Below are 16057 nucleotides of genomic sequence, written 5' to 3'. Positions count from 1 at the left end.
CACCCTGAGATGGAGTGCTTGGGGGTTAAGATGCTTGATTCTGTCTTTCCCCTGGGTCATGAGATTGGAAAAGGACTGAATGTTGACCAAGGTAACATGTATATGAGACTCAGGAACAAGAACTGTCTGGGCCAGTTGGAGGCAATGGGGTTGACTCATACCTTGTCCAATTTACAAAATATATACATATGTATGTACAGATCCAAAACTAAAGGAAGATGAAACTCCAGACACTGGAGGTTCCAACCCAGGCCATGCGGTGATAAGAAGGAACTAGAGAGGCGGTCAGTCCACTCTGCCCTTTATCTCCTCAATTGGAGGCAAGAGGATGCAACAGCGCATGCATGACCCAACGGACACGGCTTTCAAGAATTCTCTGACTCTGTGCGCATGTGTACTCACAGTGTAATACACACAGGTACCAGCACTCAAAGAAGTACAAGTTTTCAGCATGCACACCGTGTATGCTAATGCAAAAACAAGTGTCAGGGCAAGGACTGTCTACCACAAAATGTCTAGCAAAATGGGGCCCCATTCTTGGTTGGCCATCAGGCACTATCATAATTAATAAGTTAAATGTACAAATCAAAATCTCTCTCTTGTACTCTACTACATATTTCATTGTCTTGCTTGCTCATTCTTCATCTATTCCCTGTGTTTTGTGTTCCCAATACAACAAAATATTTAAGCACATGTTTGAGCACTTTCCTAAATCAGGGTCTATATTTTCTACTCCTTTCATACATTTCTCTGCACAATTCTTCCTTATTGCTCTCACCTGCCATATCATTTAGGAGTCTGTTTTCCAGCATTGGTTCAGAGCATTACTTGGTTTATTCTAGTCATTGTGGTACCTCCATGTATCCATCATTTATGAGGAGGGGAGTAGCTGACTGACCTCAAAATAGTTTAATAATGGCCTTTCCCAAAACCAAAGCAATTCATACTACACAGTGAAACAGAACACAAAATTGTATCATTTGCCCATTTTTGAGCTATTTCAATTGCACTGTAAAGCAATTTAGCTTCCTTATAAAATAGTACCTAATGAATAGGCCTTCATTATGCATAACTTTTCTTGCAAGAGAAAAAATGAACAAAGCAAGTGAAAGAAAATAGGTATTTTATAAATAATACAAATACCAAAATAACTATTGTGTAAATAAGATGTAAAACTTTATTTTGATTTGAAACACGTAGGAAAGACTATGCAACAAGTGAAAAGGACAATTTAATAGGAGTCATTAGTAATGTAACAAGAAAACACTGAAGGCCACACACATCAGTAATGGTTGCACCTGACATTAATGGATTAGTCAAAATTGGGCTTTTTTGTGTACTAGTTGGGGGGTGGGATAGGGGTTAGTAAGTGTAATAACTATTTATACAGTTTTAGTTCAAGTATTGAAATCATCGGTGGTTACTATATAAATAAATATAAATTAAATTAATGGAGATATCCTATCTCCTAGAACTGGAAGGGACCTTGAAAGGTCATCGAGTCCAGCCCCCTGCCTTCACTAGCAGGACCAAGTACTGATTTTTGCCCCAGATCCCTAAGTGGCCCCCTCAAGGATTGAACTCACAACCCTAGGTTTAGCAGGCCAATGCTCAAACCACTGAGCTATCCCTCCCCCCTGGACTCATGTTACAGAACATCCTTCTGGATTGCATCATTATAGCATTATGCTTGCAACAGACCCCATGTGCCAGATTATGCCCAGCCATTATACAGATTATCTGCTCTCCACTTCTATCCCTACACGGGCGCTGGGCATAAATGCAACTGGCAACATTAGCTACCACAAAAAGGATAGACAAGAGTTGGGACCATGGCCCTGTGAACTAACCAGAAGAGCTGGCTGGGCATTGAAGGGTGTTTATAATATGCATTCTGAAGTCTTTTCTACATAAGCATTTACTGTATCTTTCCCTCCCCACACCCATTGTGATAAATTACCAGAACACCATTAACTCTTCTTGCATCAAGTTTCTGTAGTTACCTGTTGCTTCAGGTGGATCCCTTAAGAAGTCAACAAAGTAAGCATCAGTTTCCGAATCCACTAAAGCCTTTTTCTCTTCACCGAATTCCTCCTCAACCAATTTTGCCAAAGCTGTATCAAACCAATCTACATCCGCTGGGGTTGTGAAACGATCAGCAATAACACACTTACATTCATGCTTCCACAACTTTATCAACACCTGTTCACAAAACAAACATCTCAATTGATTAAGTTTGTAACAGAGCAGGGCCGGCTCCAGGAACCAGCCGAGCAAGCTCGTGCTTGGGGCGGCAGATTCTAAGGGGCGGCATTCCGTCCAATCTTAGGGCGGCACGGCTGCCCTATTTTTTTTTTTTTTTTTTGCTTTGCCTCTGGGTCCGGCTGCCCTGGGGTGTTTGTTTTTTTTTTGCTTTGCCTCTGGGTCCTGCCGTCCTGCACCCAGGGTTTTTTGTTTTGTTTTTTTTTGCTTTGCCTCCAGGTCCGGCCACCCTGCGCCCTGGGTGGGTTTTTTTTGTTGTTGTTGGGGGGTTTTTTGGCTTTGCCTCCGGGTCCAGCCGCCCTGCGCCCTGTTTTTTTTTTTTTTTTTTTGGCTTGGGGCGGCAAAAAAGTCAGAGCCGGCCCTGAACAGAGGCACTTGTACTCTTCACAGCCATATCTCAGCAAGGTTAGGGTTTTGTCACTGTTGTTCCGTACAGTATCGCGTTACCTCTAGACAATACAAAGTAATGCTTTACTCCTTACAAGGGAAGCTGAAATAGTATTCTTTGTCAGACTTTGATTCAGCTTCATCTCAGCTTAAGTGTATGTCCAGTTTACAAAAAAAAAAAAGAGACACTTCACATTCAGGACAAAGTATTAGATGAAGCCTCAGTCTAGCCTCCCAAACTACATAATTATGTGTCCAATTATTGCATGGCCAAAAACAGACTTTATGAATGCCAAGCATATTTTTACAAGCAAATTCAATAGCTGACTACCCAGTTTGCTAACAGATCTATTTCCCACTCACAAATCATACGTGTTCGTTCATAAGCTGGTGTCCACACTTTTATATGCTACTTCTGACAGCACCATCAGTGGAGATGGTTGGATAATGATTCATCTGCAGAGGGATAGTCACTGCATTGAAGACTCAACTTTATATTTCAGTATTAAAGAAAATTGGCTTTTCAAAAGGAAAATTGAAAAATTAAGAGGGAAATATTTACGTCAAGTATCTTATTTTTCACAAGGAGTGTGGATCGTACAGTAATGAAATACAGAAAGACTTGTTACAGTCCAGTGTTATTCCCTCTTCCATTTAAGATATGTCTGTGCTGCAATCTTGGGCATGACTGCAGCATGGGTAGACAGACCCATGTTCGTTGTACGCACACTAGCACAGCTAGAAATAAAAGGGTAGGTGTGCTGGTACAGCCTTCAGATGGGGCTGGACAAGCATATTGGGGATCCCAGGTATTTACAGGCATTGCTATCCCATGCAGACGCTTGTGCTGCTGTTTCTCCACTGCTATGTTTAGCTGTGCTAGTACAGGTAAAGCTAGCATGGGTATGTCTGCCCATGCTGCAACTACACCTCAGACTGAAATATAGACATATCCTTATAGCTTTAAGCCAAAAATCAGCTTTCAGCCAATTACATGGTTTGAAAACCTCAAGGCATCCTATACCTTAAGAACAAAATTATTTGTCATTAATACGCTGAATAGCTTGCTGCTATGTATGTTTATAAAATTGAATATTTTAAAAAGCTTGATTTTTCTCCAGAATTTTAAAAATTGAAATAAGTTAACATTTATCAGTAAGTAAAACAGACCACAAAACTGATGCAGACAGTGTAACAAACTGGTTTCTGTTTTTTTGCTACATTGTATGTCCATAAAATCCTTTGGCAATTTAGCAATTTAGCCTTCAGTATCACAGTATTGTTTCATCACTGATGCTTATTATTTATTATTTGTATTGAGGAAGCACCTTGGAGTCCCAGATATGGAACAGGATCCTACTGTCCTAGACAGAGTACAAACACAGAACAAAACCACTGACGATCTTACAATTTAATAAGAAAAGTGATAACAAGTAGAGACAGAGGCTTCCTACTTTATACTGAACCACCAAAGAATCAGTTAAAGTCTTCATCCCATTGCTACTTAATATGCTAACTCCATGAAAGAAAGCTGTATGTTACTTACATTAGGTTCACTGATTACTTCTGATACGGTATTTAGCATCCCCTGCCAAATCCTTGAGAGATCTCGTAGATTGAAGACATAATGGAAATTGGCTGGAGTGGGTAGCATTTTGATCTTGGTCATCTGCCATAACCTGCGTGTCAGTGGCACCAATTTGGCTACTGATCTTCTCACCTCTTCTGAGAAGCCCCGCTGACTACAATAATGCCCTACGCCAATCACACCTGCAAAAAGCAAAACTGATGGTTTAAAGGGCAGTTACTAAAATAAGGCTCGTCTACACATGGAGCTATTCTGGAACAGCTATTCCTGAATAACTCCAGGCACAGACAACCTGTACATGTAAGATAGGAATACTCTTTGCACCTTCACCTCATGTCCCCTGAAATAAACCAAAATGCTGCAGCCTAGCTAAGCTATAAAATGCACCTCTTGGGCTGCATTGGGAGCAATAGGCTAAGGACCAGACACCAATTATTTTAAGTCCAGGGTCAAAGTTATTTCTGCAAAATTTTTGCGGATGTGTGCAGCAGTGTAAACATGTAGCACCTGCACATGCAACAAATGTGCACAGAAATCCTGTATTTTCATATGTAACTGTGGAGCGTGCAGATTTTCCAGGGACAACTTTGGTGCCAGTCTCAGAATCTTGGATCTAGATGTCCCATTGTAAGACTATTTTCTTGAGTTTATAAATCAGTTGGTGAACTTCACGTTGAGTTGGAACATTCCAAGTCAAACCTGAGCAGAGACTCGATTTGGATTTTTCAACAAGAAAAATATAGTTTCCACTGAAAATGTTAAGGGGCTAAATCATGGAAACCTCTCTACTCCCTTGGGTTTTGTAAAAAAATGATACTTGTTCAAGGCTTTAGTTTTGGGTCAAATTTTACCTCAGAAAGTCCATTTAAAAATGGACACCATTTTGATTTTGTGCTAATGTTTACTCCTGGGGGAGTTTACTCCTGGGGGAATTCTGCGTCACTGCACAATGCAGAATTTTGCAGAAATTAATGTTGGGCTCTCAGAATTTCCTTTTTTCCCCACATAGAAATGGGCTGCAGAGATGTTGGCCACCACTAGGGGCTGCTGGATCCGGCACAGCCCAGCTCATAAATAGAAGGCAAGGCTGGGGGGAGAGGGAGGGAACTGGAGGGTTCCCAGCAGCTGTAGTTCCCAGAATACCCTGAAGGAAGGAGGCGGCACTCAGGAAACTCTGTGCAAGCCTGGGACCCTGCATCAGGCTGTTTCTCCCTCTGGATCCCTGGGAGGGTAGGGTCTGTGAGTGTCTGGGCCGGGGTGGGGAGCTGCAGCTGGGCTCTGGGGGGTAGAGGGTGTAAGTGTCTGGGCCGGGGGGCCCACAGCTGGTCTCTAGGGTGGGAATGAGTGTCTGGCTCCCCAGCTGGGCTCTGGGGGGAAGGGGCAGAGAAGCAAGAAGAGGAAGTTACTCACTTTGTGCAGTAATGATGGTTCTTTGAGGAGTGTGTCCCTATGGGTGCTCCACTGTAGGTGTATGTGCGCCCCTGCGCCTCTAATCGGAGATTTTTGGTAGCAGTGTTCGTTGAGCCCGCGCATGTGCCCTCCCTCCCTCGTGGTCTGCCTCGAGGCTATTTAGCACTGCACGGGCAAACCCCCCTCACTTCCTTCTCTACCGCAGAGCCCTATTGAGAACTCCGAAGTACAAGGGAGGGGGCGGGTTGTGAAGCACTCATAGGGACACACATCTCAAAGAACCATCGTTACTGCACAAGGTGAGTAACTTCCTCTTCTTCTTTGAGTAGTGTCCCTATGGGTGCTCCACTGTAGCTGACTCCCGAGCAGTATCCACCACTGGAGGCTGGGACTTCGGAGTGGAGTCTTTTACTACAAAGAGTACTGTGGAGTCAAAGATGGAGTCAGCGGCCAAATCTTCAGTGATCGCATAATGTTCTGCGAAAGTATGGGCAGAGGCCCAAGCTCTATAGATTGCTGAGATAGGGGTATCCCTACGGAATGTGATTGAGGTAGAAACGGACCTTGTGGAGTGCGTATGGACTCTGGACGGAAGCAAGTTGCACCCTTGATAAGTGATTAATGCAACCAGAGACCCATTTGGATAGTCTATGAGCTGATATCACAGAGCTTTTGGATCTTTCTGTGGACGAAAGGAAGAGTTTAGGGGATTTCCTGAAGTCTTTAGTCCTGTCCAAGTAGAATGCTAATGTCCTTCTAATATCTAGCATATGCACAATTGTCTCCCAGTTGTCATAATGTGGTTTTGGGGAAAAACAGGGAGATGGAGCTGTTGATTCATATGGAAAGTGCAGCGAAAGTAGGGAGAAACTTGGGATATGGCCTTGGAGTTACTTTGTCTTTAAAAAAAAAAAAAAGGCTGTGAATGATGGATGTGCCACCAGGGCCGCTATTTCTCCTATGTGCCTAGCTGAGGTGATGGCAATTAGAAATGCTGTCTTCATGGACAGGGGTAAGAGAGAACAAGTTGCCCTGGACTCAGAAGGAGGTCTAGTCAAAGCCCTGAGAACTAGGTTAAAGTCCCACGCTGGAGCGGGTGGTGTCACATGCGGGAAGAGATTCCCAATGCCCTTAAAGAATGTACGCATTAGTGGGTGAGCAAACACCAACTGGGAAGCCGTTTTCGCCATGAGATGTACCTTAAGGGAGCTGAGTGAGAGTTTAAAATGTAGTGCAAAAACAGAGGGAGGAAAGATGGGGTTGGGTCTGTGTGTTTGGAATGACACAAACTTGGAGTTGTTTCCATTTTGTAGATAAGTATGTCGAGTGGTCAGCTTTTGGTTGTGTTGCAACACGGCTTTCAGCTTGACAGAGCATTCTGCCTCTAAGCCTTGGAACTAAGAAGAAGCCAAGCTTGGAGGCGGAGGATCTGCAGGTTGGGGTTAAGGGTCAGCCCATTGTTTTGAGAGAGCAGGTGAGGAATGGGCTGAAGAGAAACAGGAGGGCATATTGCCATCTGTGTGAGGTAAGGGAGCCAGACTTGTCATGGCCAAGAGGGGCAATCAGAATAATTCTCGCTTTGTCTCATTGAATTTTCAACAGAATCTTGAATAGAGTAGGAAACTGGGAAAAGACATACAAGTGGGCCCTGTCCCATGGGAAGATGAGGGCAACTGCCAGTGAATGTTTCCCCAGGCCAGCCCTGAGCAGTAACAAGGACCTTTCTTGTTCTGTTAAGCAGTGAAGAGATCCCCATAGTCAGGATTCCCCAAAGGGCGGATATATCTTGAAGCACCTCTAAATTCAGTACACACTCATTGTCATGAGAAAATTTCAGCTGAGACTGTCAGCCATCACGTTCTGTATCCCTGGTAGATAGACAGCTGAGATGAGCACATTGTGATGGGTGCATCAATTCCAAAGTTTGAGTGCTGTCTTGTAGAGGGAGGGAGATCTGGCAGCCCCTTGGCGATTTATACAAAACACACAGGTCACATTAAGTCCATCATGACCTTTGTGTGTTGTTTTTGATGAAAGGCAAAAAGTGTGCACAGGCACTCCTGACAGCCCTTAACCCCAAAAGAGTGATATGGAAGGTCATTTCTGTGAAAGGCCATTTGTCCTGAACCTTGTGGTTGTCTAGGTGAGCTCCTCAGCGTATTAGGGAGACATGTGTCCCAGGGTGGTAAATGTGGGTAGCGAGAGTAACGCTCTCACTTGTACTGCATCAAGGTTGGTGCTCATATAGTCCAGTCACTGTACCGGGGTTAGTAGGCCGCTACAATGAAGAGAACCTTGGAGGATACCCTAGCAGAGCTCACAGCTGGGGGCCCCTTCTCAGGTGCCATGCTTCAGAGCTGCGGTGCCGACCTACTGAGGTGGCCACTCTGGGAAGCCCCACTGGCTGACCAGCTACTCGGAACCCATGTGTTTGGATCGGTGCTGAGATGGCCGCACTGGGGAACCCCTCTGGCTGGCCAGTTGCTTGGAGGAGCCCTTTTTACGAGCCTTTCCGAGGGAAGTCTGCTGGTGGCCTTTTTTATTCTTCTTCTTCTCCTCCTCCTTTCCTCTTCATGACTCGACCCCTTTTGAAGTGAAGGCTCCGGGGATTATCCGGGGTCAGCACCCACTGGAGTCCCCTGCAGACTGAAGTGTTTTCTCCATAGGGAGGAGTTTTAACTTCAGCTCCCAGCTCCTGTGAGGCTTCCATTTTAGCTGTGGCAGGTAAAGCACTCTGTGAGGCTCTCCCAGGCACAGTGAGTGTGTCTGGCCATTACAGGAACTGACTCCTGGCAGGAGAGGCACTGCTTGGAGCAGAGAGAGCCAGGCATGCCCCTGGGCAGGGGGTTGTCATCCTCTAGCAGTCTTCTTTACTTTTTTTTTAAACTGGAAAAAAAATTATGAGTCTACTAGATGCCGGGGGAGGGAGAGGGGAATGCCCCCAGACAGGGCAGGAAACTGAAGTTATTTTCCTTTCTCTCTCTCTCTCTCTCTCTCTTTTTTTAACCCAAAGGAATAAAATAAAATAAGGAAACACTAGCCTAAGTACTTTTAAGGAGAACAAAGGTAACAAAACAAACGCTACTTATGCTAATGACACAGATAAGGAAGGGGCAACTGCTCATTCTGTCTGAGGCCAAAGGTGGTAGAGAAGAAAGTGGAGGGTTCGCCCATGCGGTGCTAAATAGCCTCGAGGCAGACCACAAGGGAGGGAGGGCACATGTGAGGGCTCAAGGAACACTGCTACCAAAACTCTCCGATTACACACAGGGCGCACATATACCTACAGTGGAGCACCCACAGGGACACTACTCGAAGAAGAACTGGGTTGTCATAGGGGTTACTTTAACTCTCTACTCCTGGAGGAATTTTTGTGTGCGTCTTTATTGTTACAGACATACTTGCTGACGGGTATTTTGAAATAAATTACCAAAATAATTGAAACTGCCATAATTATGTAGTGTTATTTTGACAAAATAAAATTTGCAGAATTTTAAAATATTGTGCGCAGAATTTTTAATTTTTTGGTGCAGAATTCCCCCAGGAGTAAATTTAGAATCTTAGTCTAAGGCAGAGATTTGGTTTTGTGTTTGTTTGTTTGTTTTTAGCTTCCAGGGCATGACCAAGGAGTAGGCAACAGGGGGAGATCAAGGGCTGAAAAAAAATCAGTCGAAATCCCACTGAGCACTAACCACCAGCACTAAACAGCCCCAGCACTCCCCACCAACTCCTCCAGCACTACCACCAAAAGCCAATGAGTTCATGTACCCCAGTCCTTGGTAATCCCAAAGTAGTTTGGGATTTAACTGAGTCCTAATCACTAACCACACGTGGAAAAATTGAGAGCCACTGTTATAGGAAAACCTGGGTACACATATTTAAGACCCCCACTCCCCACACACAAAAAATTAAGATTTCCCTTTAAAGTACGGGGGGGACAAACAAAATTTGGCACCCCAATTCTAACTGTTTCAATCAACACTTTCTAAAATGAATCTTCATTTTACCAAAGATCTTGTCAATGGAAGAATTGGATGGCAGAGTACAGTTGAATATGGAAAAATGTCTCTTTAGTCTCTGTGGGATGTCATTGCGACCTCCACCAGGGTGGATCATGGCTGCCAAGAACTGGATATCAACGATGTTGGTAAACTCCCCTGGTTTCTCCAGGTTATAGAACCCATTCTGTTCCATCAGCTGTCGAACTATCTCATTGGTGACCTATAAAGAGCCCGTTAGGATTAGAAGAATATCTCCCTGATGCAAAACGGCATGCAAAATTATTTAAGAGTACCCAAAAAACGTAACTAAGAGACAGATTTTCCTTGTCTTAAAAAACACTACATTTTCTTCTGCCATGAAGAAAACAACATTTATAAATTACCAGAAATAGGTGGGATTGGATCACCCTTTCCTCTGGTAATATCTAGAGGAGGGAGCTCAGAGGAAAATAATCACATGTATTTCAAATACCTCAATAACCTGACCAGAGTGGGGAGCCATGTCACCTATGTCACAAGGAGACAGAAAAACAACAGATCAGCATTAAGCCAAATTTCAATACTTAACTAACCTGATCTCCCCACTCATTGATTACAGGCATATTCACATCATCAATGAAGACAGTCATCTTCTTGCCTGCAGGAGGACCATATGTCGTCCCCATGCGTTTGTCCACATAACTCTCTATTGTACGCTGTAAGAAAAAACTTTATTACCTAAAGCTGTACAGTTCCTCTCCATCAAAGGATAGTTTATTCTTTTTAAATGCACCCATTTAGTAGCAGGAACTCTTCAATAGCGACGGCATACATGGGTACTCTTCAGACTGTTTTGAGGAGATTTCCACTAAGAAATGCCACTGGCTTTGTAGAATTGGTAAATGGAACACTGGTTTCTGAAGTGAGGTAATAGGTTGCTATACAAATTGAACACAAATTGCCTTTAAAAACCATAACTGCTGATGTAGTACATGCAATCCATTTGGAGAATTCTGAGTTGGATTATCCCTTTTTTTCCCCCATGGAGTGGTGTAATAAACTAAGTTTGAACTATTGTGATCATAGATAACTGTGTGAAATATCACCTGCATGAAAGATTTAACTCAATTATGAAATAAACACAACTTACAACCATTAGTGTAGACTACATTTTGTAAAGTTTTTAGTCTTTTACACAAGGTTTTAATGACAATCCAATAAAAATTAATGACCACTTCAGCCAGTTAGTGTGAACTGGCATATTTCCAGACATCAAGAAACATTGAGAATTTGATGAGGGAAGTATAACGTGTCAAAAGCATGAGAGTAACCAAATAACCACTGGAATGACTGGAAGAGATGTGGTTCCTGAGGATTTGCTGAAATTGATGAACAATTTTAAAAAGACATATTGTGAGAGAAGCAGGTTACATCCCTGTAGAAAGGCCATTTTGACTGAAGCCCTTGGAGTAGATTGGTGCTTTTGTTTGTTTGTATCTTTGTAATTAGAGAAAGCCTTCTTTTAATGGGATCTTTCTGGCAAATTCTCGGTGTACAAATAAAGCAGTGAACCCAGTCATCTTATTAGAAGTAGAGTGATTACTATACCTGGAACATTAATGGGGTAGTTGCAGATGAAAAGTTCAGACTCTTGGCCATGTGGCTTTCAGGATTATATTTTGACATGAATCCTTTGATGATGACAGTTTTAGCAGTTCCTTGCTCACCAATTAGTAGCACAGCCTAGACAAGGAGAGAATTCAAATGAGCCCAGAGGTGCAAAAGCCAAGTGTGCCAGCAAAGCCTTATCAACCGCTGTATCTATCCTTGTCAGGAATGAAACTAAGAAATAAAAATGTAACTTTCAATGAGAAAAAAATTGGCAAACTGGAAGCAGTGGGCTGCTTTAGCACTGAACAATTCAAGGTGTATTAACTAACAGTATGTGTGGCAAAGGGTCATTAGTTTCCACTATACAACAGGGGATCCTCGCATTTTCACCTATAATTCCACACTGTCCTGCTATGCTGGAAGGAGGACAGGAGACACTAGATGTGGTTTAAATTAGGCTGCAATCTTATTCCTAAATGTCTGGAAGTACCCATCAAATAAAAGTGTACAGTGCTGGTAGTTCCACAATCATTTACACATACCCGGGAGCAGGGGTTACCCATCCTAGTCCCTAGCCAACCCACTGCTGGGACCCTCCCCCATCAAATGAGGGTTAAGGCGTGCTATAAAGGAGGGTTGGTTGGCTCTCTGCCATACCAGTCATAGGAGCCCCGAACCCCCGTTTCTGCTCCTTTAAAGAATACTTCCTTTAAATCATTTACTAATCCACTTTATCTGATCACATTATCCCTTCCCTGCAGAGTACCTGCACAGGATATCAGCCCCATATTTACATAATGAGTTGCAAATCATAGCCTAACTTCTGATTCATATTTTCCCCAACTAAGCCATGTAACCCTCTGTCAGGAAGGTGGGGGGGAAAAACCCATCTTGCCTTGGCCAATCTGGCAGTGAGGGGAAATGTCCTTTATAGCCCCCTGAGAAAGGAGCAACTGGTGGAATGCCCACCATGGATCATGACAAAGCCTGGTATTTAACTACTTCCGTGCACGGGAAGGTGGGTGCTGCTCCACCTGGTCCAGGTAAAAGAGGGTTTTTCCTGCCCCAGTGTGGACCTAAATAGTTCCCCCTCTCTTCTGGTCACCTGGTGTGGGATGGGACACTGACCTGGTCAAGCTGCCACAGCAAATCACTCCACTCTAGTCTCTAAAGGGCCCACACACCCTTCCCTGCAAGCCAGACAATAGCCCCCACTGCTTAATGTGTGGTGAGGTCATTTTATTTAAGAACATAAGAATGGCCATACTAGGTCAGATCAAAGGTCCATCTAGCCCAGTATCCTGTCTTCCAACGGTGGCCAATGCCAGGTGCCCCAGAGGGAATGAACAGAACAGGTAATCATCAAATGATCCATTCCTTGTTGCCCATTCCCAGCTTCTGGCAAACAGAGGCTAGGAACACCATCCCTGCCCAACCTGGCTAATAGCCATTGATGAACCTATCCTCCATGAATTCATCTAGTTCTTTTTTGAACCCTGTTATAGTCTTGGCCTTCACAACATCCTCTGACAAACAGTTCCACAGGTTGACTGTGCGTTGTGTGAAGAAATACTTCCTTTTGTTTGTTTTAAACCTGCTGCCTATTAATTTCATTTGGTGACCCCTAGTTCTTGTATTATGAGAAGGAGTAAATAGCACTTCCTTATTTACTTTCTCACCAGTCATGATTTTATAGACCTCAACCATATCCCCCATTAGTCATCTCTTTTCCAAGCTGAAAAATCCCAGTTTTATTAATCTCTCCTCATACGGAAGCCGTTCCATATCCCTAATAATTTTTGTTGCCCTTTTCTGAACCTTTTCCAATTCCAATATATCGTTTTTGAGATGGGCAATACATCTGCACACAGTATTCAAGATGTGAGCGTACCATGGATTTATATACAGGCAATATGATATTTTCTGTTTTATTATCTATCCCTTTCTTAATGGTTCCCAACATTGTTAGCTTTTTTGACTGCCGCTGCACATTGAGTGGATATTTTCAGAGAACTATCCACAATGACTCCAAGATCTCTTTCTTGAGTGGTAACAGCTAAATTCGACCCCATCATTTTATATGTATAGTTGGGATTATGTTTCCAATGTGCATTACTTTGCATTTATCAACACTGAATTTTATCTGCCATTTTGTTGCCATTTATAATTTAACTCCCCCACCACCCATGCAGATCACATCATTGACATACACAAACAAGAATGATACCTTGCCCTGCCCAGCAATTGTTTCAATAAGGAAGGCTGTTCTCACGTTGTCAACATTTGGCACCAAGATGGAACCATACTCTGGAATGCTGTTAGTGGGGTACACATACTCTTCAACACGAGTACTCCAGTGCATCCATTTACCTAGTCAGAACAGAATAGATTAATACTTCCAAGCTACAAAGAATTTGCTTCTATCCCATTCTCCAACTAGTAGTACAAGTGGATTGTTACCTATGAAGTTCTCTTACCCTGACTGGGGCAGTGGGTCCCACAGGCAAAACCCACCCACTATGATGATCAGCAATTAACTTCACAAGGAGTATTCTTAAAAACCCTTGGGAAGGGCCACATGACCTGTTGTTACAAGTGACACTTAAGATGAGAGAAACACCTTCCAGCTTGCTTACATTTGCTCATTTGACAGTACTTTGTGATACAAAGTCCCTGTTTCCTTGTGTAGTCAGTTTCCCTTGTTTTGGTATCTTACAGCAACAGGGAGAAACTTTATTAAAACCAGTACTAAGCGTGATTTTAAAACAAAAATTGTCAGGAAACATGGGAAAGTATACAACCTGAAGTGCCTTCTCTATTAATTCTATGAAATATACTCTTTCAAGATCATGTCTCTTCAAATGTTATCTGGTATATGCCAGTGGGTTACTAACCATCAGTTGCCACATAGTAGTCATACATGGTATCTTCACTTCCTTCTGAGATATGGGGAAGATCAAGCTTTATTTTTTTATGATTACGAAGCCAGTGCTCCATTTTGCATCTGTCTTCCAATTCCAGCAATGCTCCAACACTCCACATGATGGAGAAGACGTACAGCCTTTCCAGGTACTCTGGTGTTACTTCCCCTCCTTGCTCCTGAGAGGTAAAGCATTGTTTTAGCTACTTTCATGGCTTAAGGCCTTTCCAAGAAACAATTCCTACATCAGACTCTGCTTTATATGTCCAAGTTGAAAACCTTTAGCTTTGATTTACATAAGTCTCAGTAGGTGTCCCTACCCATGCTCTGGGCAACCATTACACAAACGAAGAGATACAATACATACTGTGTCATATTATTTATTTTCCCTAATTCAGAAAAATAGCCATCGGGAAAAAACCCATAGCAAACAAATAGCTTATTTCTCTCCAGAAGCCCAGGGAAAGATGAGTAGTTGGTTTATTAGTTCATTAAAGCCCCGACTCTGCAAATACATATGTTGAATGGGTTACACTATGACACAAGTAGTCTCACTGTATTATGGATATGTGGTTACAGGATTCAGGCCTTAGACTCAAGGTTCCTTAGGGCAGAGACCTATTATTTTTTATGCCTATAGCGTAATGCTCTTAAGAGATCTCTTACTGGGTATATCTCTTAAATATACATGGAAAATTAACATGATGCAGTATGCAACTGCTCGCTAATTAAATGATGGCTCTCAGAGGCAGCATATGTTAACAGTGCTCTGAGGCTTGCACTGGCTGAATTTGTATTTTGGTAGAGTTTAAAAAGCCAAAGATGTTGTGGGTCTTGCCCGCCTGCAGTACCACACCTCTCCCTGTGCTATGCTGCCACAATTTTGGCTGGATCCCCTTTAAAAAAAAGGAGGCGCTGGAAGAACAATATTCATAGAAGCAGTTTTCTTTAAGGAGGCATATGCTTCTCCCTCCGTGGTCCAAATTTACTTGCCTTCCAGGCATGCTGCTAAATTCATCTATTTGACTTGGCATAGTTGGAGGGCTGAGTCTGTTGAGATTAGGGTTTTTATATGGTGGCAATGCATGTAAAGAGGTGGGTTTGATTTACACATGGTAAAGTGAGTGGAAGGGATGAGTGCTGCTGCTTTGAAGTAAGTTTATTTATCTTATATTATTGTATTTTTCAATAAATGTCCCGACAGCCCTGAGCTTAAGGGGCATGCCATTGGGTACTGAGTATTAGACCAGAGGTGTTTAGTCTAAATATGGCCTGGTCTACACTAGCGGGGGGGAATCGATCTAAGTTATGCAACTTCAGCTACGTGAATAACATAGCTGAAGTCGACGTACTTAGACCTACTCACCGCGGTATCTTCACTGCAGTGAGTCGACTGCTGCCGCTCCCCCGTCGACTCCGCCTGCGCCTCTCGCGGCGGTGGAGTACAGGAGTCGATGGGAGAGCGCTCGGGGGTCGATTTATCGTGTCTAGACTAGATGCGATAAATCGACCCCCACTGGATCGATTGCTGCCCGCCGATCTGGCAGGTAGTGTAGACATACCCTATGTTACATTTAAGGACATGAATAAAGTTATGTTTTCACATAAGGATAAGTAGATATGAATAGTTCTAGTGCAATTGGTCACGTGTGGCATTGGTCTTTTTGCAGTATCCTCCATCAAGGCAATCCAGACAAATAAAAAATTGGCCTGTATTTTGTCTTTAATTAAATTCTTATTGAATAATTTTGCACAAATGTTAGTGTTTGCTTACAAGAGTTCCCTGACAATATGGAAACAATTCGACTTTTAGAAGAAGCGATTTATTATCAGAAAGATAACAACAGCAAGTCAGTTGGTTTGCCAGCCGCATGCTAGTATTTGCACTGGCAGTTCAAT

The 16057-nt window shown here is 43.0% G+C and overlaps 1 protein-coding gene across 1 annotated transcript in view; it reads right to left on the bottom strand.

Annotated features, from left to right (window-relative positions):
* DNAH5 (dynein axonemal heavy chain 5) overlaps positions 1-16057 on the bottom strand; it is a 248587-nt gene that overhangs the window by 93040 nt on the left and 139490 nt on the right. The window contains exons 48-54 of the mRNA XM_065398374.1: positions 14133-14337; positions 13466-13608; positions 11236-11370; positions 10221-10343; positions 9655-9868; positions 4196-4419; positions 2004-2202 (exon numbers count right to left, since the gene is read on the bottom strand). Of these exons, the coding sequence (XP_065254446.1) occupies positions 2004-2202; positions 4196-4419; positions 9655-9868; positions 10221-10343; positions 11236-11370; positions 13466-13608; positions 14133-14337 (1243 nt within the window). The remainder of the gene's footprint in view (positions 1-2003; positions 2203-4195; positions 4420-9654; positions 9869-10220; positions 10344-11235; positions 11371-13465; positions 13609-14132; positions 14338-16057) is intronic.

This window comes from Emys orbicularis, chromosome 2 (genome assembly GCF_028017835.1).
Source record: "Emys orbicularis isolate rEmyOrb1 chromosome 2, rEmyOrb1.hap1, whole genome shotgun sequence".
In the NCBI taxonomy this organism is placed as follows: domain Eukaryota; kingdom Metazoa; phylum Chordata; order Testudines; family Emydidae; genus Emys; species Emys orbicularis.
The sequence above is the reverse complement of the archived record's forward strand: the minus strand, read 5'-3'. Positions and strand labels throughout refer to the sequence as shown.